Source organism: Oncorhynchus tshawytscha, linkage group LG10 (assembly GCF_018296145.1).
Source record: "Oncorhynchus tshawytscha isolate Ot180627B linkage group LG10, Otsh_v2.0, whole genome shotgun sequence".
Classification (NCBI taxonomy): domain Eukaryota; kingdom Metazoa; phylum Chordata; class Actinopteri; order Salmoniformes; family Salmonidae; genus Oncorhynchus; species Oncorhynchus tshawytscha.
The window spans coordinates 35,995,870-36,018,073 of NC_056438.1; the positions used below are offsets into that span (position 1 = coordinate 35,995,870).

Consider the following 22,204-nt stretch of genomic DNA (forward strand, 5'->3'; position numbering starts at 1 on the left):
GCAGGGGGAGGAACTCCAAGGGAAAACATGCGAGAAAAAAGGAGACAAAGACGGCAGTATTTCATAAGAAATTGTTTTATTGTGGTTCTGTAATATCTTTAATGAATAACGCATTTATTTTACACATTTAATCAATTTAAAATCTTTTCGTTTTTTGTTGACAATTCATGATTGTATTTTATTCTTATAGTGATGATCAATAGTGTCTTATTTAAAATACTTAATTCGAACTAGACATTTATCTGCCACCCCCTTCATTTTAGCCAGAGTCCATGACTGCTAAACCGATTAGCCTATCCTCGGAATAACACGGGGCCTCAGAACAAGCCACAATGGGACTTGAGAGATCCAAGGATGGATGGAAAGTTTCATTCAAGGCTCGAATTCGAAAGGCAAGGGGAAATAAATTAAACGTTCAAGGAGCCTATAGCCTTATAGCACTAGCAAGCCATATATTTGCATGCAGGTGTCCTGATAATATCCAAGGTCTTGTTTGCTAATGCCTATTCTGAAATGACAACTCTAGACCATGGACATACTTCACTTTTTCCTCAGTCCAGCCTTTCATGTAGGCTACCAACACCAATAGTGTGCAACTGCAGCCAGAAATTCAGGGCATCCTGCATGTGATCTAGAGTCCCATTGTGTCTCCTTTATGAACACCCCTCCCCCTTGGTTCCTGCATGAACGCCCCCCTTCGAGCACCCAGTGCAACTGCAGCATGCAATTCGGAGCATTCCTCTTGAGCATCCAATTGGTTCCTTCATGAGCCCCCCCATGTCGAGTATCCTATTGGTTCCTGCATAAACACCCACCTTGAGCACCCCATTGTTCCCCCCTCCCCACAAGCACAACATCTTCACGCTTGTGTGACATTTTTGAATGTGGGTAAAGGGCAATAAAAGTGTTTTTTCACCGGTAGACAGTGTCCTTCGCTCCCACCTGCCCTCACCCTCGACATACGAGGGCGAGGACACTACCGGTCGCCCCTGCTTCATGTTAGCACAGCAGGCGGAAGGCTGCGACACCGTGTGCTAGCTTGCTAGTTAGCTAGCTAGCACACGATGTTGCCCCCGCCTCCCGGAGAAAACTCGACAGGCGGGGCACAGCAGCTCAATAGTTAGCATGCGGTTTTGCCCCGTTCTGCTGTGTACCGGAGTCCTCCTTAGGACTAGCTGGCTAAACTAGAACACAGTGTCCTTCACTCCTGCCTGCCAAACACCTGCCATTGTTAACAGAACTGCGGAAAAACAGTGCCCAACCAGCGGGGGGAGGACACCGTCTACCGGTTGCTCACACCTCCCACTAGCACTACAGGAGGGAGGCTGGGGCGACACCATGTGCTAAGATGCTAGTTAGCTAGCTAGCACACTGTGTCAGGCACAGATTTTTCCGGTACACAGCAGGCGGGAGCGAAGGACACTGCCTACTGGTTGTCCCCACCTCCTACTAGCATAGCATAGGGCTTGGGCGACACCGTGTACTAACTAGCTTGATAGTAAGCGACACTGTGTGCTAGCTAGGTTGCTAGTTGACTAGCTAGCACACAGTGTCATCCCTGCCTCCCACCTGCTGTGTACCGGAGTCCTCCTTAGGACTAGCTGGCTAAGCTTTAACAGAACTGCGGGAAAACAGTTCCCGACAAGTGGGAACAAAGGACGCTGTCTACCATTCTACAGCTAGCTAGCTACCGTTGTTGCCCCCACCCCTTCTTTTGTGGGGTTTATAGGCGACATCCAATGTTATTGTGGATTAATGCCACCTACTGTAGGACAGCTTACTGTAGGACAGCTGTGCTAACTAAAAAAATGACAAATAGAAGTATAAATATGCAGAAGCAGGAATGCCCACATGCTGGAACGCACAGAATTGCGGGCCCAATTGCACCCTCCTCACCAACACAGCCAACACTGCCACAGAATTAAATGAAATTGGTCGAGTAGATGAGGAAAGGAGAAGGCCTTCACTGGAATCGCACATCATCTAGTTGAGACTGGAATGTAATAATAACCATAGGCCGGTGGCATGTCATGTGAAAAAGCTGAGATTGTGAACATTGAACAATTTAATTGTAAAGGCCTATGTAGCAGGCTATGGTATTTCAGGCAATGCAATTAAAGGTTATGAACCTATTCCTAGAAACGTCAAACATTTAGCCTGTTGCACAGGCCATATAGACACTAGTCTAGAGCGCCTGGTTAAATCGTGCGTTGAAGCATTTTTTACATCTCTAAATGGTTAAACTATTGAGAAGTATGTATTTTTTTTACTTTCCATGGTGTGAAAAGTATGTGCTACTACATTACACAAGCTGATGTTTTGACCACATGGAATTGGGGGGAATTACACATCCTTTTTCCCTCGGGTTATGATTGGTTTGTCAGAATCTCACTGCGGAGGCGGTCAGCGCTCTCCTTTAAAAAAAATGTTTTTAACCTTTATTTAACTAGGCAAGTCAGTTAAGAACAAATTATTATTTTCAATGACGGCCTAGGAACATTGGGTTAACTGCCTGTTCAGGGGCAGAATGACAGATTTGTACCTTGTCAGCTCGGGGATTTGAACTTGCAACCTTCCGGTTACTAGTCCAACGCTCTAACCACTAGGCTACCCTGCTGCCACCTCCTACCACCCATTGGCCCGTTTCAGGGATTCCTGGATGGCTCTCCAGGTCTCCTTTGAGCGCTGCACCCATTCCTCCACCGCAGGAGCCTCGGTCTGACTCTGGTGCCACGGTACCAGGACCGGCTGATAGCCCAACACGCACTGAAACGGTGACAGGTTCGTGGAGGAGTGGCGGAGTGAATTTTGGGCCATCTCGGCCCATGGGACGAACCTCACCCACTCTCCTGGCCGGTCCTGGCAATACAACCGCAGAAACCTACCCATATCCAGGTTAACTCTCTCCACCTGCCCATTACTCTCGGGGTGAAAACCCGAGGTCAGGCTGATCGAGACCCCCAGATTCTCCATGAACGCCCTCCAAACCCGGGAAGTGAACTGGGGACCCCGATCATAAACTATGTCCTCAGGCACCCCGTAGTGCCGGAAGACGTGTGTAAACAGGGCCTCTGCAGTCTGTAGGGCCGTAGGGAGACCGGGCAAAGGGAGGAGACGGCAGGACTTAGAAAACGAATCCACAACAACCAGGATCGTGGTGTTCCCCTGTGACGGAGGAAGATCGATGAGGAAGTCCACCGACAGGTGTGACCAAGGCTGCTGTGGAACGGGGAGGGGCTGTAATTTCCCTCTAGGCAGGTGTCTAGGATCCTTACACTGGGCGCACACCGAACAGTTTGAGCCACGTCCTTGGCCAAGGTGGGCCACAGTACTTCCCCCTAAGATCCCGCACCGTCCTATCAATCCCCGGATGACCAGAGGAGGGTAGCGTGTGGGCCCACCTGATCAATCTGTCGCGAACACCAAGCGGGACGTACCTCCGACCAACTGGACACTGTGGTGGAGTAGGTTCTAACTGTGACGCCCGCTTGATGTCCGCGTCCACCTCCCATACCACCGGTGCCACCAGACAAGAGGCCGGAAGTATGGGGGTGGGCTTGATGGACCGCTCCTCGGTATCATAGAGACGGGACAGTGCGTCGGCCTTAGCGTTAAGGGAACCTGGTCTATATGAGATGGTGAAACGAAATCTGGTGAAAAACATCACCCACCTTGCCTGGCGAGGATTCAGTCTCCTCGCCGCCCGGATGTACTCCAGATTACGGTGGTCAGTCCAGATGAGAAAAGAGTGTTGTGCCCCCTCAAGCCAATGTCTCCACACCTTCAGAGCCTTTACCACAGCCAGCAACTCCCGCTCCACCACATCATAGTTTCGCTCCGCCAGACTGAGCTTCCTCTAAAAGAAAGCGCAGGGGCGAAGCTTCAGTGGCGTGCCCGAGTGCTGTGATAGCACGGCTCCAACACCAGCCTCGGACGCATCCACCTCCACTATGAATGTCAAAGAGGGGTCCGGATGAGCCAATACTGGAGCATCGGTAAACAAAGCTTTCAGACGACCAAAAGCTCTATCCGTCTCAGCCGACCACCGCGAACGCACCACTCCCCCCTTCAGCATTGAGGTAAAGGGAGCAGCCACCTGCCCAAAACCCCGGATAAACCTCTGGTAGTAATTGGCAAACCCTATAAACCGCTGCACCTCCTTTACCGTGGTCGGAGTCGGCCAATTACGCATGGCCACAATGTGGTCACACTCCATCACCACTCAAGATGTGGAAATGCGATACCCCAGGAAAGAGACGGCTTGTTTGGAGAACACACATTTCTCTGCCTTGACGTATATGTCATGCTCCAACAGTCGCCCAAGTACCCTGCGCACCAGAGACACATGCGCGGCGCGTGTGGCGGAATAGATCAGAATGTCATAGATATAAACCACCACACCCTGCCCGTGCAGGTCCCTGAGAATCTCGTCTACAAAGGATTGGAAGACAGCTGGAGCATTTTTCAACCCATACGGCATGACAAGGTACTCATAATGGCCAGATGTGGTACTGAACGCGGTCTTCCACTCATCTCCCTCCGGATACACACCAAGTTATACGCGCTCCTGAGATCCAGTTTTGTGAAGAAGCGTGCTCCGTGAAATGACGCCACCGCCGTGGCGATGAAGGGTAGCGGGTAACTGAACCCCACTGTGATGGAATTTAGACCTCTATACTCAATGCACGGACGCAGACCTCCCTCCATCTTCTTCACAAAAAAGGAACTCGAGGAGGCGGGTGACGTGGAGCGCCGAATATACCCCTGTCCCAGAGATTCGGTGACATATGTCTCCACAGCAACCGTCTCCTCCTGTGACAGGGAATACAAGTGACTCCTGGGCAGTGCGGCGTTTACCTGGAGGATTATCGCACAATCCCCTCGTCGATGAGGTGGTAATTGGGTCGCCCTCTTTTTACAGAAAGCGATAGCCAAATAGGCATATTCGGGTGGGATGCGCACGGTGAAGACTTGGTCTGGACTCTCCACCGTCCTTGCACCGATGGAAACTCCCACACACCTACCTGAGCACTCCTCTGACCACCCCTTTAGAGCCTCCTGTTTCCACAAAATTTTGGGATTGTGATTAGCCAACCAGGGAATCCCCAGCACCACTGGAAACGCAGGAGAATCAATGAAAAAGAGACTAATCTGCTCCTCATGACCCCCCTACGTCACCATGTCCAGTGGAACCGTGGCCTCCCTGACCAGCCCTGACCCTAATGGTCGACTATCTAGGGCGTGCACGGGGAAGGGTTGGTCCATCTGAACCAAGGGAATCCCTAATTTAAGCGCGAACCCATGGTCCATAAAATTCCCCGCTGCGCCTGAATCTACTAGCGCCTTATCCTGGGAATGGGGGGAAACTCAGGAAAGGAAATCAACACATACATATGACCAACAGGGAGCTCTGGGTGAGCCTGATGCTGATTTACCTGGGGTGTCTGAGCAGTGCTCTGCCTGCCCTCTCGACTCCCAGACGAGCTCCTCCAGCACGGGTCGGATGTGGTACTGTGCGGTGCGCCCTCTCCGACCACAACTAGTGCAGGAGGAGGCTCCTCCTCCGGTCGCCTTAGCTGCAGCACCCCCTAACTCCATGGGTGTCGTAGCAGGAGAGCTGGGAGGTGGAACGAACAGGACCCGATCTGGACGCCCGCGAGCAGCCAGCAAGTTGTCCAGCCAGAGTGAGGGTGGTGTCTCGACAAGCTATCTCCCGGCGGACGTCCTCCCGTAGGCTGCACCTATAGTGGTCCATCAGGGCCCTGTCATTCCACCCCGCGCCGGTGGTCAGGGTCCGAAACTCCAGCGCGAAGTCCTGTGCACTCCTCGTCTCCTGCCTCAGATGAAACAGACGTTCACCTGCCGCTCGGCCCTCTGGTGGGTGGTCGAACACAGCCTGGAAGCGGCGGGTGAACTCTGAGTAATGGTCCCTTGCGAGTCTGAACCCTTCCAGACCGCGTTGGCCCACTCCAGGGCTTTGCCCGAAAGGTAGGAGACGAGGACGTTGACACTCTCCCCTTCCGAGGGAGTCAGGTGAACGGTCGCCAGGTAAAGCTCCAGCTGGAGCAGGAACCCCTTGCACCCGGCAGCCGTCCCATCGTACTCCCTCGGGAGCGCGAGCCGAATCCCGCTGGGTCCACACGCCGCCGGAGAAGGTGGTGGTGCAGGCTGGAGAGTGGCTAAAGACGGGGTAGGGAGGCCGCTCCTCTCCCATCTCTCCATTCTCGCCATCACTTGATCCATAGCCGTCCCCAGATGGTGTAAAACGGAGGTATGCTGGAGGACACACTCCTACATGGATGGGGAGGGCGGGTCCCCTCCTGCTGACTCCATGATAAAAGGTGCGGGATTCTGTCAGAATCTCCCTCGGAGAGGTGGGTGTGGAGTCAGGCGCAGGAGAGCAAGAATTCCAAGAAGGGCGTTTTATGACTGGTCCACCAACACAACAGGTACAGGACCACAAAAGCAGCCACAAGAAAACAGGAACGCAGTCTAGTAAAAAACAGAGGAAACACACTCCTTTACTAAACTAACGTGCAGGAAAAACAGTCCCAAAAAAGAAACCTGCTTAACAGTAAAAAAAACGCAACCCAAACCAATGACAGTAACACAAACAATCCGGCACAAAACTTAGCGGGTAGGGTCGAGATTAAATACCCCACTGATAAGCTAAACTAGACACAGGTGAACACAAGACAGACAAAACCAAACGAAAAAGAAAAGGGATCGGTGGCAGCTAGGAGGCCGGCAATGACGAGCACCGAGCGCCACCCGAACAGGGAGAGGAGCCACCTTCGGTGGAAGTCGTGACAGTTATGTTAGTGTAAAAGTTTATAGTCAAAACAATGACACAGGATCAATTGCTTAAAACATAAAAGTCACTGGCCAGTGTCCACACACCAATACACGTAAATATCAGCCAACTGTTGTCATTGTTGATATCCTATGGCGGGTCGTAATTCGTTGGAAGTTAATTAACAGAAAAAGTGGTTTATTCTCATTTCCATGATGGCAGCCTCCCGAAATCACCATCCACCATTCCAAACTATAGATAGAAGCCTTCTACAAATGTTAATCTAACCAACCGTGAATAGGTTTTATTCCAAGCTAAATAGTGTAGATTTAAACAGCGCTACACCCCAAACGTTCGCCCCCGTTCTATTGATTTCAGCAGAGGCTCCTTGCCCATACAGAGACACGTGCCCCCTCAGATTTGTCTTGTTCAAATGTTTTTTTTAAATACGATTTTTGTTGTTGTTGTTTCTCTGTAATACTACTAGCCACCTAGCAACTTTACGAAGCTGGCTTTAGCTACTCCAGATAGGGTCCCAATTTCCCAACCTCATAATTAGCTACCAAGAAGCCATCTCAGGCTATCAATCAAGTTAGAGTAGCTAGCATGTCTAACTATCTTAGCTGGCATACCTGCTGGCAAGGTTGTTAGACTTCAGAAAAGCAAGTAATTACTAGATATACTCAATAAGACTCACAGTCCTTTCAATGCAGAGAAGCATATTTAGTTTCTTTAAAAAATAACCATCAGTCAGGAGGATACAAGCAGCTCAAGATGTATGGTAAGATATTCAACAACAACAAAAAGTGTTTAAAAAATGCAAAATTCTCCAATTCATATACGGAGGAAATAGCCCCCCTCCAGAACGCCATCCTCACGTACTTTGTGCCTCCTCACATTTTTGGGCTGCATGATGCCCTTGGATGTCAGCATGATATTGATGGAAGTAATTAACAAAAAAAACACTTACCTCGTTGGCGACCCACTTGAATCAAAATGTAACACTTCAAAACGCAACAATTGTAAAGATTTTCCTGAGTTACAGTTCATATAAAGAAATTAGTCAATTTAAATAAATTCATTAGGCCCTAATCTATGGATTTTAAATGACTGGGAATACATATACATATGTTGGTGACGCATACCAAAAAATGTTTGTGGTGTGGATCAGAAAACGAGTCTATATCTGGTGTGACCACCATTTGTCTCACACATCTCCTTCGCATAGAGTTGATCAGGCTGTTGATTGTGGCCTGTGGAATGTTGTCCCACTTCTCTTCAATGGCTGTGCAAAGTTGCTGGATATTGACGGGAACTGGAACACGCTGTTGTACACGTCCATTCAGAACATCCCAAACATGCTCAATGGGTGACATGTCTGGTGAGTATGCAGGCCATGGAAGAATTTGAACATTTTCAGCTTCCAGGAATTGTGTACAGATCCTTGTGACATGGGGCCATGCATTTTCATGCTGAAACATGAGGTGATGGCGGCAGATGAATGGCACAACAAAGGGCCTTAGGATCTCGTCACGGTATTTCTGTGCATTCAAATTGCCATTGATAAAATGCAATTGTGTTTGTTGTCCGTAGCTTATGCCTGCCCATACCATAACCTCACCGCCACCATGGGACACTGTTCACAACGTTGACATCAGCAAACCGCTCGCCCACACAACGCCATACACCCTGTCCGCCATCTGCCTGGTACAGTTGAAACCAGGATTCATCCTTTGAGAGCACACTTCTCCAGCGTGCCAGTGGCCATCGAAGGTGAGCATATGCCCAATGAAGTTGGTTAGGATGCTGAACTGCAGTCAGGTCAAGACCCTGGTGAGGACAACGAGCACATAGATGAGCTTCCCTGAGACGGTTTCTGACAGTTTGTGCAGAACTTCTTCGGTTGTGCAAACCCACCGTTTCTTTCCAAATGTGGAGGTCCTGCGCTGGCGTGGTTACATGTGGTCTGCGGTTGTGAAGTCGGTTGGACGTACTACCAAATTCTCTAAAACAACATTGGAAGCAGATATGGTAAAGAAACTCTCTGGGAACAGTTCTGGTGGACATTCCTGCAGTCAGCATGCCAATTGCACACTCTCTCAATACTTGAGACATATTTGGCATTATGTTCTGTGTCAAACACATATTTTAGAGTGGCCTTTTATTGTCGCCAGCACAAGGTGCACCTGTGTAATGATCATGCTGTTTAATCAGCTTCTTGCTATGCCCCACCTGTCAGGTGGATGGATTATCTTGGCAAAGGAGAAATGCTCACTAACAGGAATGTAAACACATTTGTGCACACAATTTCAGAGAAATAAGCTTTTTGTGCGTTTTGACAATTTCTGGGATCTTTTATTTCAGCTCATGAAACATGGGACCAACACTTTACATGTTGCATTTAGATTTTTGTTCAGTATAGCTATCTGTCTACTACAAATTTGAATCAGTGACGTACACATTATTCCCAGATTCCGTGTTTTTTGAGCTGTGGTAATTTCAAATCGATTAGTGATTTATTGCCACTTGACAATGTGTGTGCAGTTTGTTTATAAGGTGCTTGTTTAAAAAAATATCTAAGTAATACTATGACTATTGTTGCACATGTATGTGTAGATAGTACATTTCATGTCTATGTTTTCAATTATCACAAACTGTTTCTGCATATTGGTTATTGATTTGGACACTTTAAAACTGTGTTTTGTTATTGGGCTATTTATCAATATTTCTTGTCAACAGGAAGCAGCGACAGCATAATTTTCAACTTAAGTTTTAAGAACATACCAGAAATCACCATGCCTATGTACTCCGTTTATCGTCATCCAGTTTAATTTGCCATGGACTCATAATACACGGCTCAAAAAAATAAAGGGAACACTTAAACAACACAATGTAACTCCAAGTCAATCACACTGTGAAATCAAACTGTCCACTTAGGAAGCAACACTGATTGACAATAAATTTCACATGTTGTTGTGCAAATGGAATAGACAACAGGTGGAAATTATAGGCAATTAGCAAGACACCCCCAATAAAGGAGTGGTTCTGCAGGTGGGGACCACAGACCACTTCTCAGTTCCTATGCTTCCTGGCTGATGTTTTGGTCACTTTTGAATGCTGGCGGTGCTTTCACTCTAGTGGTAGCATGAGACGGAGTCTACAACCCACACAAGTGGCTCAGGTAGTGCAGCTCATCCAGGATGGCACATCAATGCGAGCTGTGGCAAGAAGGTTTGCTGTGTCTGTCAGCGTAGTGTCCAGAGCGTGGAGGCGCTACCAGGAGACAGGCCAGTACATCAGGAGATGTGGAGGAGGCCGTAGGAGGGCAACAACCCAGCAGCAGGACCGCTACCTCCGCCTTTGTGCAAGGAGGAGCACTGCCAGAGCCCTGCAAAATTACCTCCAGCAGGCCACAAATGTGCATGTGTCTGCTCAAACAGCCAGAAACAGACTCCATGAGGGTGGTAATGAGGGCACGATGTCCCCAGGTGGGGGTTGTGCTTACAGCCCAACACCGTGCAGGACGTTTGGCATTTGCCAGAGAACACCAGGATTGGCAAATTCGCCACTGGCGCCCTGTGCTCTTCACAGATGAAAGCAGGTTTACGCTGAGCACATGACAGACGTGACAGAGTCTGGAGACGCCGTGGAGAACGTTCTGCTGCTTGCAACATCCTCCAGCATGACCGGTTTGGCGGTGGGTCAGTCATGGTGTGGGGTGGCATTTCTTTGGGGGGGCCGCACAGCCCTCCATGTGCTCGCCAGAGGTAGCCTGACTGCCATTAGGTACCGAGATGAGATCCTCAGACCCCTTGTGAGACCATATGCTGGTGCGGTTGGCCCTGGGTTCCTCCTAATGCAAGACAATGCTAGACCTCATGTGGCTGGTGTGTCAGCAGTTCCTGCAAGAGGAAGGTATTGATGCTATGGACTGGCCCGCCCGTTCCCCAGACCTGAACAGACCTGAATCCAATTGAGCACATCTGGGACATCATGTCTCACTCCATCCACCAACGCCACGTTGCACCACAGACTGTCCAGGAGTTGGCGGATGCTTTAGTCCAGGTCTGGGAGGAGATCCCTCAGGAGACCATCCACCACCTCATCAGGAGCATGCCCAGGCGTTGTAGGGAGGTCATACAGGCACGTGGAGGCCACACACACTACTGAGCCTCATTTGACTTGTTTTAAGGACATTACATCAAAGTTGGAGCAGCCTGTAGTGTGGTTTTCCACTTTAATTTTGAGTGTGATTCCAAATCCAGACCTCCATGGGTTGATAAATTTGATTTCCATTGATAATTCTTGTGTGATTTTGTTGTCAGCACATTCAACTATGTAAAGAAAAAAGTATTTAATAAGAATATTTCATTCATTCAGATCTAGAATGTGTTATTTTAGTGTTCCCTTTATTTTTTGGAGCAGTATATTTTTATTTCAAACTTTGACGGTTAGTGACTGATACGTGTTCTTTTTGGGTGTTTAGGTGATAGATCATACAGTATGGTGATGACAAGAAGTGTACCATACATAATTTATATGGCCTATCCTTAATATGAATGTCTACTTTAAATTGATCATTTTTAGGTATCTCTCAACCACTTTACACATACTTTTGTACAGGGACAGACACCCTTGCAAATAGAAAAGAAAACACAACTTTCAGTTTCATTTGATCATTAATAGACATTTACGTATATATAATACATATAAAAAAATAACATTTAAAACCAGTCCATTTTTGTCATTCTACAAACTTGACATGGATAAGAGCAAGGCGGATTGTCTATTTTAACATCTTGCAATGTAGCTAAAGCCAAAGCACTTGAACCATGATTGTTTCCTAAGAAAATATATGGATATATTTGTATGTAATATATTTTCTTTCTTCTTTATTTGTCACACATGCTATACTATTTGCAGTTAATTATCCCAAAGCAATGTTTTTTGGTTTAAAAAAACAACAACCTTTTCCTCCCCAATTTCGTTGCAAAGCTAGCATCCAGAAATATGCTAAAATATTTGTGGCATCTTATGTTCTCTCACATTGTATTTTGAGTGGAAAGATGATATGTATGACCTGGTGAACTTGACAAAGCACACAAACTGTTACTGTAACAACAGCAAGCAAATCTGCAAAGTAGGCAATTTGGACCACATGATGACAACAAACCCATACATGGCAGCCACTGCTCTTCCTTTGCAGTGATTCAGTGAGACACAGTCTTCCTACTACACACTTTTGAAATACTTGCAAACAACTGTAATTTTTCAGTGCACCGGTATGATGTTTAACTTTCTGGTAGAAAGTAAACAGAATCTCAATAACGTGTATTATGACTGTGTATGTTACAACACATTCAGTGACATTTTAAGATGGAAACAGCTGTTATTAATACTATCCTCATTGGCTTTATAGACATGATTAGCTACTGGGGCCCAAAAATATGTGCATACTTAAAAATACCTTAATTTGTATTGAATAGAATGTCTCCTACTTTTGTTTACTGTACATTAAAGCCGACATACTGTACATACTGTTGTTCAGACAGTTAAACCAAGACTATACAACTAGGAGTGCACAACAGTGAAAATCAAGTAAATCGTGGTATGTAGTGTATTCAGGTATGAAAGACTATGTAGGTAATGGGACCAAACATCTTTAACATGTTCGGAGAAGCACAATGGTGAGATCTAAGCAGCAAGTGATCGGTAGAAAGCGACTTACAGTATGTGCTCTTCAAATAATATAATGTGGTTTGTCATTCCCACAGGATAGGATTTCTTTTTTTATTGTTGACACATTTTGCCAAATGAATTAATGAAGGCTTCCCCTGTGTATCATCCCAAATACACACAATTGGGTACTGTAGTGCTACTTTATTGCTAGGGTTGTATTCATTCAATTGCAAATAATGAATCAATTTGAATAAGGGCTGCTTTTAAACAACAGTGTCAAATCTGGTTACCACCTACACGTACAAAACGTTCTGTTACCCAGAGGTGGATCCATATCCTGTATAAAACATTCCAGTTCCAATTGACTTTAGTCCAGTACAATATGTCTAATTTGTATTGTACCTCAAATTGCTTAAATTCAAGTGTGGCAAATAGCTTGTGACTGTGATAGTTGAGATGACTAAACTGCTTGGAGTAACCCTAGATTGTAAACTGCCATGGTCAAAACATATTGATGCAGTAGTAGCTAAGATGGGGAGAAGTCTGTCTATAATAAAGTGATGCTCTGCCTTAACAACACTATCAACAAGGCAGGTCCTACAAGCCCTAGTTTTGTCACATCTTGACTACTGTTTAGTCGTGTGGTCAGGTGCCACAAAAAAGGACTTAGGAAAATTGCAACTGGCTCAGAACAGGGCCGCACGACTGACCCCTCGACGTACACAGAGAGCTAATATTAGTAATATGCAGGTCAATCTCTCCTGGCTGAAAGTGGAGAAGAGATTGACTTCATCACTAATTGTATTTGTGAGAGGTATTGACATGTTGAACGCACCGAGCTGTCCGTCTAAACTTCTGGCACACAGCTCGGACACCCATACATACCCCACAAGACATGCCACAAGAGGTCTCTTCACAGTCCCCACGTCCAGAACAGACTATGGGAGGACCACAGTACTACATAGAGCCATGACTACCTGGAACTCTATTCCACATCAAGTAATTGATGCAAACAGTAAAATTAGGTTTAAAAAACAGACAAAAAAACACCTTATGGAACAGTGGGGACTGTGAAGCAACACAAACATTGGCACAGACACACGCATGCATGCACACACACGATAACATACGCACTATACATACATGTGGATTTAGTACTGTAGATATGTGGTAGTGGTGGAGAAGGGGCCTGAGGGCACACAGTGTGTTGTGAAATCTGTGAATGTATTGTAATGTTTTTTTTTACAATTGTATAAACTGCCTTTATTTTGCTGGACCCCAGGAAGAGCAGCTGCTGCATTGGCAGCAGCTAATGGGGATCCATAATAAATGCAAATACCATTCAAACCATATTATACATAAAGTTATAATGGTGTCACAGTCACATGCTATTTGCCGAAAGAGAGTTGGACAGGCCCCACAAACACACTGCAAATAATTGGTTCTATAATGCAAAGCTCTATAATGCAAATCTTTTCTACTCTTGTATTTAAGCAATTTGAGGTACAGTACAAGTTAAACATATTGTATTGGACTAAAGGCAATTGGAATGGGCACAGAAACCCTCCTCATTGAAAACAACAATTAACTGAGCGTGGCCTAGTTGCCCTTTTGATGGGGAACCATTAGATTTATCAGGTTTTGTTGCTTTTACTTCTGTCAGTGTGCATTATAGTAAGTGCTTCTCAGTGAAGCTACAACATTAATTAAATGAATTTGCCATACTGGAGGGCCATGTAAAATCATGTGAATTGAGAACCATGTAGTGTACATTTTACCCACTCTTGAATGAAAAATGTACCATAGTAGTAATAAATATGTAACATTCAAAAGACTACTGCAATGATACGCCTAACCGTGGGAACTAGACTGAATGGTAAATGTTTGTCTATGACTATGTTGTACATGTATATATTCATCAGTACAATGTGATAAGATGTATACTACATCTGTACTGATCCTATCGTAATAAAGTGCTTCTTCTTAGGTCATGACCTCAGAGGATGTGGTTTCTGCTAAAAGCCCAATTGTGGTGCACACTTTGCGCAGAAGGTGGAGACTTGGAATTGGGCTCTAGTCTTTGACACATAGCAATTCAAACTCCCACCAACTCCATTAAAACACACCCCAAAGATACCTAAAAACATGAATCAACATAGTAACTCAAATTATTTTTGAAGGACAAATCCACCTTCCAAAAAGCAACATAGTGAAAATAGACAAAAAAAAATATGATGTGGGAGTTGGGACCCTAAAAAGCTTTCAAGACAATTCAGTTTAAAAAATGAGTAAAACATTTAAAACCATCAGAGGTGCGTTATAAAATATCAGGTGAACAAACAAAGGATTTGGTGGGTTTGGAGAAACTTCCTGGAGTATACTGTAGGGCTAGGGTGTATATTGGTTGGCAGAATGTCCATCACGTTGGCACCATCTCTGTGTACTCATCCTGTCCCTCCCTCTCATCAAACTTAGGTTCTGTGTCATCTGCATCCAACTAAGACACAAAGAGAGAGCAGGGGTAGAAGTCAAGGGTCAAGGTTATTGCCAGGGTTCAGCTGCATAGGATATCAGACTTTCCCACAGATTATTTCTCAGACAAAGGCCCCCGAAGCAACATCCCACTGTAAACTAAAACCAATAAAAACACAACTCCTTTAGGCGGTGGCAACAGTGCTAGACGGTGTGTGTGGTGAGACTTACACACTGCATCTCGCGCGTGGTGAAAATGCGGGGCAATAGGAACCATTTGATGGGCACGGTGAGGATGAGGACGAAGGGGAAGGCCAGCGAAGCCACGGTGGACATGACTGTCCACAGTGCCGCCAGACACACCAGCTGGATCCCCGTGAACAGATGCATGCGCAGGGTCCTCACCTGGAACACACACACACACACATATTAGAATAGCAGTTCTAGTCAGAGTCAGTAGTTGGCTTTCAAAGGCCTTGCCCTTCAGATGCTAAGGACACTTTTACAAGATAGAACCAGTGTCGTTATTAAGTTTTGCTTAGCTACTCTGCTGCACAGGATTTTCAGGCGTGGTTGGGGTTTGGGTAGTACTTACATTGTGGACGTAGGTGTGGTCGAGGTTTGGGCAATACACTGACCTTGCAGACATTGGTGTGGTAGGGATTCAAGCAGTGCTGCTGACCTTGCAGCTGTAGGTATGGTTGGGATTTGGGCAGTACTGACCTTGCAAACATAGATGTTGTTGTGGTTTAGTGGTACTGACCTTGCGGACATAAGTGTGGTCAGGATGATACTTGGGAGGCATCAAAAGCAGCAACATGCGCTCGGTGAGCTGGATACCGTTGAGGGACATGACGCCCATGTAGAGGAAGATCCCAAAGAGCACAGCGATGGGGATCTGACGCAGGAGATCTCCGATCACAATGGACAAACCTAGCCAGAGGAACAGACGTGAGAAGAACATTTGTCCTAGGAAATGAACACACCATTTATATGAAGCATGTGTCTGGATCTAAAAAAAATGTTTTAAAAAAATCACGTGAAAAAAACGTGGTTTTCCAAGACATATAAACATGTGAACAAATCACTTGTGAAAAATAAAAACAATTGTTGTTGACATTTTCATGTTTTCAGACAAGTAAAGTTTCACAAGTGTTTTTTTTTAGGCTATAGAATTTACACAACTTCAAGTTACATCTGGTTTCCCATCCATGAACTGGCTAGAACCCTGCTTATCTTGAGAGACACACCAGCAATGGGGTGCTCTGTTGCTTGAATGAATGTGCCAAATCTTGCAACTAGAAAAAGATAACCAAAAATTGCACAAAAGGGGGAGACATTTTGTTTAATCATGTTTTCATAAAAAAATATTTCACTGCAAACATTTTTTTTGCATACATTTACATTTGCAATATTTTGTTTTGCTATCAATACTTTTGGGTATATGTTTTGCTTTCAATATCGTTTGCAATACTAAGAATTTGGTTCTCGACATCAGAAGTTTTGCTTAATATCAATGGCACAAAAGCAACTCACTCACTAGAGGATGGCACCATATAATAACAATATGACTCTATTTAAGGTGTTTAAAGTGTCAATCCTTAATTGAAACTTTAACAAAGTGTTCTCCTTGCCCAGTGGTGACCAGTCATTCATGGCAGGTGGGGTAGAGCCCTGTTTTTTGTTGTTGTCTGTTTTGTTATATTTTCTGTTGTCTGTTTTGTTATATTGGCATTAATACGTGTCACATATCAGTTGGCAAACAATGTAAAAAATATAATTGAGTTAATAAAGTCGCATACAAACATGGTCTCTTTTTTGATTTCTTGAGTAAGGCAGCTCCAAAATGCAGGTGTTTCAAGCTAGCTCAGTGCTTTCTGTGGTGGTGGGGCAGCCAGTGGAAAATACAGTGCGTAGGGGTTGGTAATGTTCTCTAGTTGCACCATGATTGGCTCAGTTTTCTGTCAGTTATGGGGACACTAAGTCACCGCAAAATCTACAGGGAAAGTTTGAAAATTCAAACCCCTTGGGTGCTGCCATAAAGTTACATTAGAAGTGCCCATCTAAGAAGGCTCATGGTCATTGGACACGGATAAAATTATGTCAAATCACGTTATATCTACCGTAGCTTTGATTGGACTGATCATGTCAACATCATACTTTCAAAATCTTAGCTAAGCAAGCTACACAAGCAGTCATCATCATGAATCAAGTCGACAATCTACTGGCAAATCCTTTTCAAGAAATTATGGATAAAACGTCTCGGCGCTCATCGGCCATAAACATTACACAACAAGTTGGAAATCGCAAATTCAACAATGAGTGGTTTGGAAGAAATTAGTGGCTAACTGCAAGTGTTGGAAAGCAATCACTAGCCTGCTATTCAGTAGAGAGGGTGTGTAGTCCAAGTCAGGTATCATGACTTGCTATTTTGGGTGAGGATCATAGGCACCAGACCCCCTCCTCTCTCCCACCACAGTTTTATAACGGTCGTAAATAACTGCAGGACGGCTTAAAATCCCTTCTTTACAACAGAGAGAGATATTGTAGTACTGTGACATCCAAGATTGGATAATGAAACAATATTTCTGTAATCCAAGCAGTTGGCAGGGTCCGTGGGTACTTAAAGAACAATCATGTCAAATTCATTACTAATTTGTGATGTAACTAAGGACAGTAGAACAACATAAATGCATCTCTGAATGTGTATATTTTCCAGTGATCAGATTCACATCTAGATGTTGTGGAACTTATATGATTAAATATGAAACTATTTGTGAGAAGATGTGATGTTAGCCTTCTAAGTGAGAGAATTGTTTTTCATATGAAGTCTTAACAAGTCAGTGACCCCACCCACGTGAGCACACACATGTCGGCATCATGGAACGTCCCTTTTTCCAGAGTTCATAAAAGGACCAGTGACAAAATGTACATTTCGACCAGAGAACGTGAGGACGAGCCCGTTGGGTGCTGAAATGGTGAAATGCTGAAATGGTTAAGAAATGTAAATCTCTAGAGACTAGTACATTGTCGGGTTGCTAAGGGCGTGTAAAATGGTTCTAGCTCTACATAAGACAGCGTGAGCTGAATGATACGAAATGGTTAGACACTCTGAAATTTTCAACAGAGAAGAAGAAAATCTCTACAGACCAGTCAGCGTGAAGCAGTGGCTACATGGCTGAGAAATGGTTTAAAACTAGAGACCAAGCAGGGGGACGGTGTGAACTGGATGTCACTAATGGTTAGACTCTACAAGACCAGTACACAGACAGCGTGAGCTGAAAGGTACAAAATGGTTAGAAACTCTGAAACTTTCTTGAGTGAAGAAGATGAAGACAACACGGGAATATTCAGTCTGCAGCTGTTTAAGTACTTTAGGCTAGTAAATTTGACCGAGAACCACCGGGTGGTACTCTGAAAGAATCAATTCAAAGAACATTTCCCTATCAAACAACCATTGGTACGTCTGATGTACCCTTTATAACAGAGCTACAACTACAAAGACTTTGATCTCTGGTGGACAAACCAGAGACTTTGTCAAATTACTTCCCAGATGGACTGGCAATTTCAACAGAGACAACAAAGACATACACACGTCAATATGTACATTGCAATTTTTTCGAATGAGCGACCGTTCATGTGCAAAGTATTCACATTTCCATGAGCATAGTTCTCAGCTGTATGTACGTTAGCGAAGTCCTTTGTCTTTTTCTCCCACTCTTTCTTACACACCCCTTCCTTTCCCTCTCTTTTGAATCCACCATTTTGTGTAACAAGCCGTCATTTTAGTTTAGTACACTAGGGACTTTTCATTGCATTATGTAGTAATCAATGTCTAAGCTATTCTGTTTGTGTGTTTATGTAATTCTGTGTGATTATTTAGTTCACCTGATTTAGAATTCCTCACAATCAAATATCGACCGCATTATCTACCAAGGGAATTCTCTTCGATTATAATCACAGCTGTATATATTCCCCCCCAAACACATCGATGGCTCTGAACTAACTTTATTTGACTCTTTGCAAACTGGAAACCACATATCCTGAGGCTGCATTCATTGTAGCTGGGGATTTTAACAAGGCTAAACTGAAAACAAGACTCCCTAAATTGTATCAGCATATCGATTGCGCAACCAGGGCTGGTAAAACCTTGGATCATTGCTATTCTAACTTCTGTGACGCATATAAGGCCCTCCCCCGCCTTCCTTTCGGAAAAGCTGACCACGACTCCATTTTGTTGCTCCCTGCCTACAGATAGAAGCTAAAACAAGAAGCTCCAGCGCTCAGGTCTGTACAACGCTGGTCCGACCAATCTGATTCCACGCTCCAAGACTGCTTCCATCACGTGGACTGGGATATGTTCCGCACTGCATCCAACAACAACATTGACGAATACGCTGATTCGGTGAGCGAGTTCATTAGAACGTGCATTGAAGATGTCGTTCCCATAGCAACGATTAAAACATTCCCAAACCAGAAACCGTGGATTGATAGCAGCATTCGCGTGAAACTGAAAGCGCGAACCACTGCTTTTAATCAGGGCAAGGTGACCGGAAACATGACCGAATACAAACAGTGTAGCTATTCCCTCCGCAAGGCAATCAAACAAGCTAAGAGTCAGTATAGAGACAAAGTAGAGTCGCAATTCAACGGCTCAGACACAAGAGGTATGTGGCAGGGTCTACAGTCAATCACGGATTACAAAAAGAAAACCAGCCCCGTCACGGACCAGGATGTCTTGCTCCCAGGCAGGCTAAATAACTTTTTTGACCGCTTTGAGGACAATACAGTGCCACTGACACGGCCCGCAACCAAAACATGTGGACTCTCCTTCACTGCAGCCGACGTGAGTAAAACATTTAAACGTGTTAACCCTCGCAAGGCTGCAGGCCCAGACGGCATCCCCAGCCGCGCCCTAAGAGCATTCGCAGAGCATTCGCAGTGTGTTTACGGACATATTCAATCAATCCTTATCCCAGTCTGCTGTTTCCACATGCTTCAAGAGGGCCACCATTGTTCCTGATCCCAAGAAAGCTAAGGTAACTGAGCTAAACGACTACCGCCCCGTAGCACTAACTTCCGTCATCATGAAGTGCTTTGAGAGACTAGTCAAGGACCATATCACCTCCACCCTACCTGACACCCTAGACCCACTCCAATTTGCTTACCGCCCAAATAGGTCCACAGACGATGCAATCTCAACCACACTGCCCTAACCAATCTGGACAAGAGGAATACCTATGTGAGAATGCTGTTCATCGACTCCAGCTCAGCATTTAACACCATAGTACCCTCCAAGCTCGTCATCAAGCTCGAGACCCTGGGTCTCGACCCCGCCCTGTGCAACTGGGTACTGGACTTCCTGACGGGCCGCCCCCAGGTGGTGAGGGTAGGGAACAACATCTCCACCCTGCTGATCCTCAACACTGGGGCCCCACAAGGGTGCGTTCTGAGCCCTCTCCTGTACTCCCTGTTCACCCACGACTGTGTGGCCACGCACGCCTCCAACTCAATCATCAAGTTTGCGGACGACACAACAGTGGTAGGCTTGATTACCAACAACGACGAGACGGCATACAGGGTGGAGGTGAGGGCCCTCAGAGTGTGGTGTCAGGAGAATAACCTCACACTCAACGTCAACAAAACTAAGGAGATGATTGTGGACTTCAGGAAACAGCAGAGGGAGCACCCCCCTATCCACATTGATGGGGCAGTAGTGGAGAGGGTAGTAAGTTTTAAGTTCCTCGGCGTACACATCACAGACAAACTGAATTGGTCCACCCACACAGACAGCATCGTGAAGAAGGTGCAGCAGCGCCTCTTCAACCTCAGGAGGCTGAAGAAATTCGGCTTGTCACCAAAAGCACTCACAAACTTCTACAGATGCACAATCGAGAGCATCCTGTCGGGCTGTATCACCTCCTGGTACGGCAACTGCTCCGCCCACAACCGTAAGGCTCTCCAGAGGGTGGTGAGGTTTGCACAACGCATCACCGGGGGCAAACTACCTGCCCTCCAGGACACCTATACCACCCGATGTCACAGGAAGGCCATAAAGATCATCAAGGACAACAACCACCCGAGCCACTGCCTGTTCACCCCGCTATCATCCAGAAGGCGAGGTCAGTACAGGTGCATCAAAGCTGGGACCGAGAGACTGAAAAACAGCTTCTATCTCAAGGCCATCAGACTGTTAAACAGCCACCACTAACATTGAGTGGCTGCTGCCAACACACTGACTCAACTCCAGCCACTTTAATAATGGGAATTGATGGACATGGATGTAAAATATATCACTGGCCACTTTAAACAATGCTACTTAATATAATGTTTACATACCCTACATTATTAATCTCATATGTTTATACTGTACTCTATATCATCTACTGCATCTTTATGTAATACATGTATCACTAGCTACTTTAAACTATGCCACTTTGTTTACATACCCTACATTACTCATCTCATATGTATATACTGTACTCGATACCATCTACTGCATCTTGCCTATGCCGTTCTGTACCATCACTCATTCATATCTTTATGTACATATTCTTTATCCCTTTACACTTGTGTGTATAAGATAGTAGTTTTGGAATTGTTAGGTTAGATTTCTCGTTGGTTATTACTGCATTGTCGGAACTAGAAGCACAAGCATTTCGCTACACTCGCATTAACATCTGCTAACCATGTGTATGTGACAAATAAATTTGATTTGATTTTGATTTGAGTTAGTAAATAAATAATTAAGCCAATTTGTATATCGCTGATTCATCATTTATTCTAGGGTTTGTGCAGATATCCAAGGATTTTGTAACATTCAGAATGAGACTGAAGGTAAATTAATTAATGACTGATTGATGACTGAAATCTTTATATCTTTAAGAGTTCATTCGGAAAACGGTAATTCGTTGAATCAACTTTTTCTGTGGTGCCCAAGATTGCTAATGAGTTCATTGTTACAGGATTAATTGAATCATCGTAATAATTAAACATAGTTAATTGATTTGATAAAGTAATTGTCATCACATTAAACCCAGTGTTGTCTCTTTTACTATCCTTAAGGGTCTATTTTCCAAGCTTAAAATTATAAACATTAACATGCAACACCATGGGCCTGAAATGTTGAATACATTGTCCATGCTGTCAATCCAGCATGACTTCTGCCACGTTCAAAACAACTGGAAACTCAGAACTAGGGAATCTCAGACTTCAGTGAGTTCAAGACAAGTGGGCACTCTGAGAAAAACGAGCTTCGAC

At 45.1% G+C, this 22,204-nt stretch overlaps 1 protein-coding gene across 2 annotated transcripts in view; it reads right to left on the reverse strand.

The window, feature by feature from the left end:
* Positions 1–13,728: 13,728 nt before the first annotated feature.
* LOC112260153 (anion exchange protein 2) overlaps positions 13,729–22,204 on the reverse strand; it is a 110,689-nt gene continuing 102,213 nt past the window's right edge. For both annotated transcript variants that reach the window (XM_024435044.2, XM_024435043.2), the window contains 3 exons: positions 15,708–15,877; positions 15,176–15,349; positions 13,729–14,969 (listed from right to left, as the gene is read on the reverse strand). In XM_024435044.2, coding sequence (XP_024290812.1) covers positions 14,892–14,969; positions 15,176–15,349; positions 15,708–15,877 — 422 coding nt within the window. In that variant the 3' untranslated portion in view covers positions 13,729–14,891. The remainder of the gene's footprint in view (positions 14,970–15,175; positions 15,350–15,707; positions 15,878–22,204) is intronic.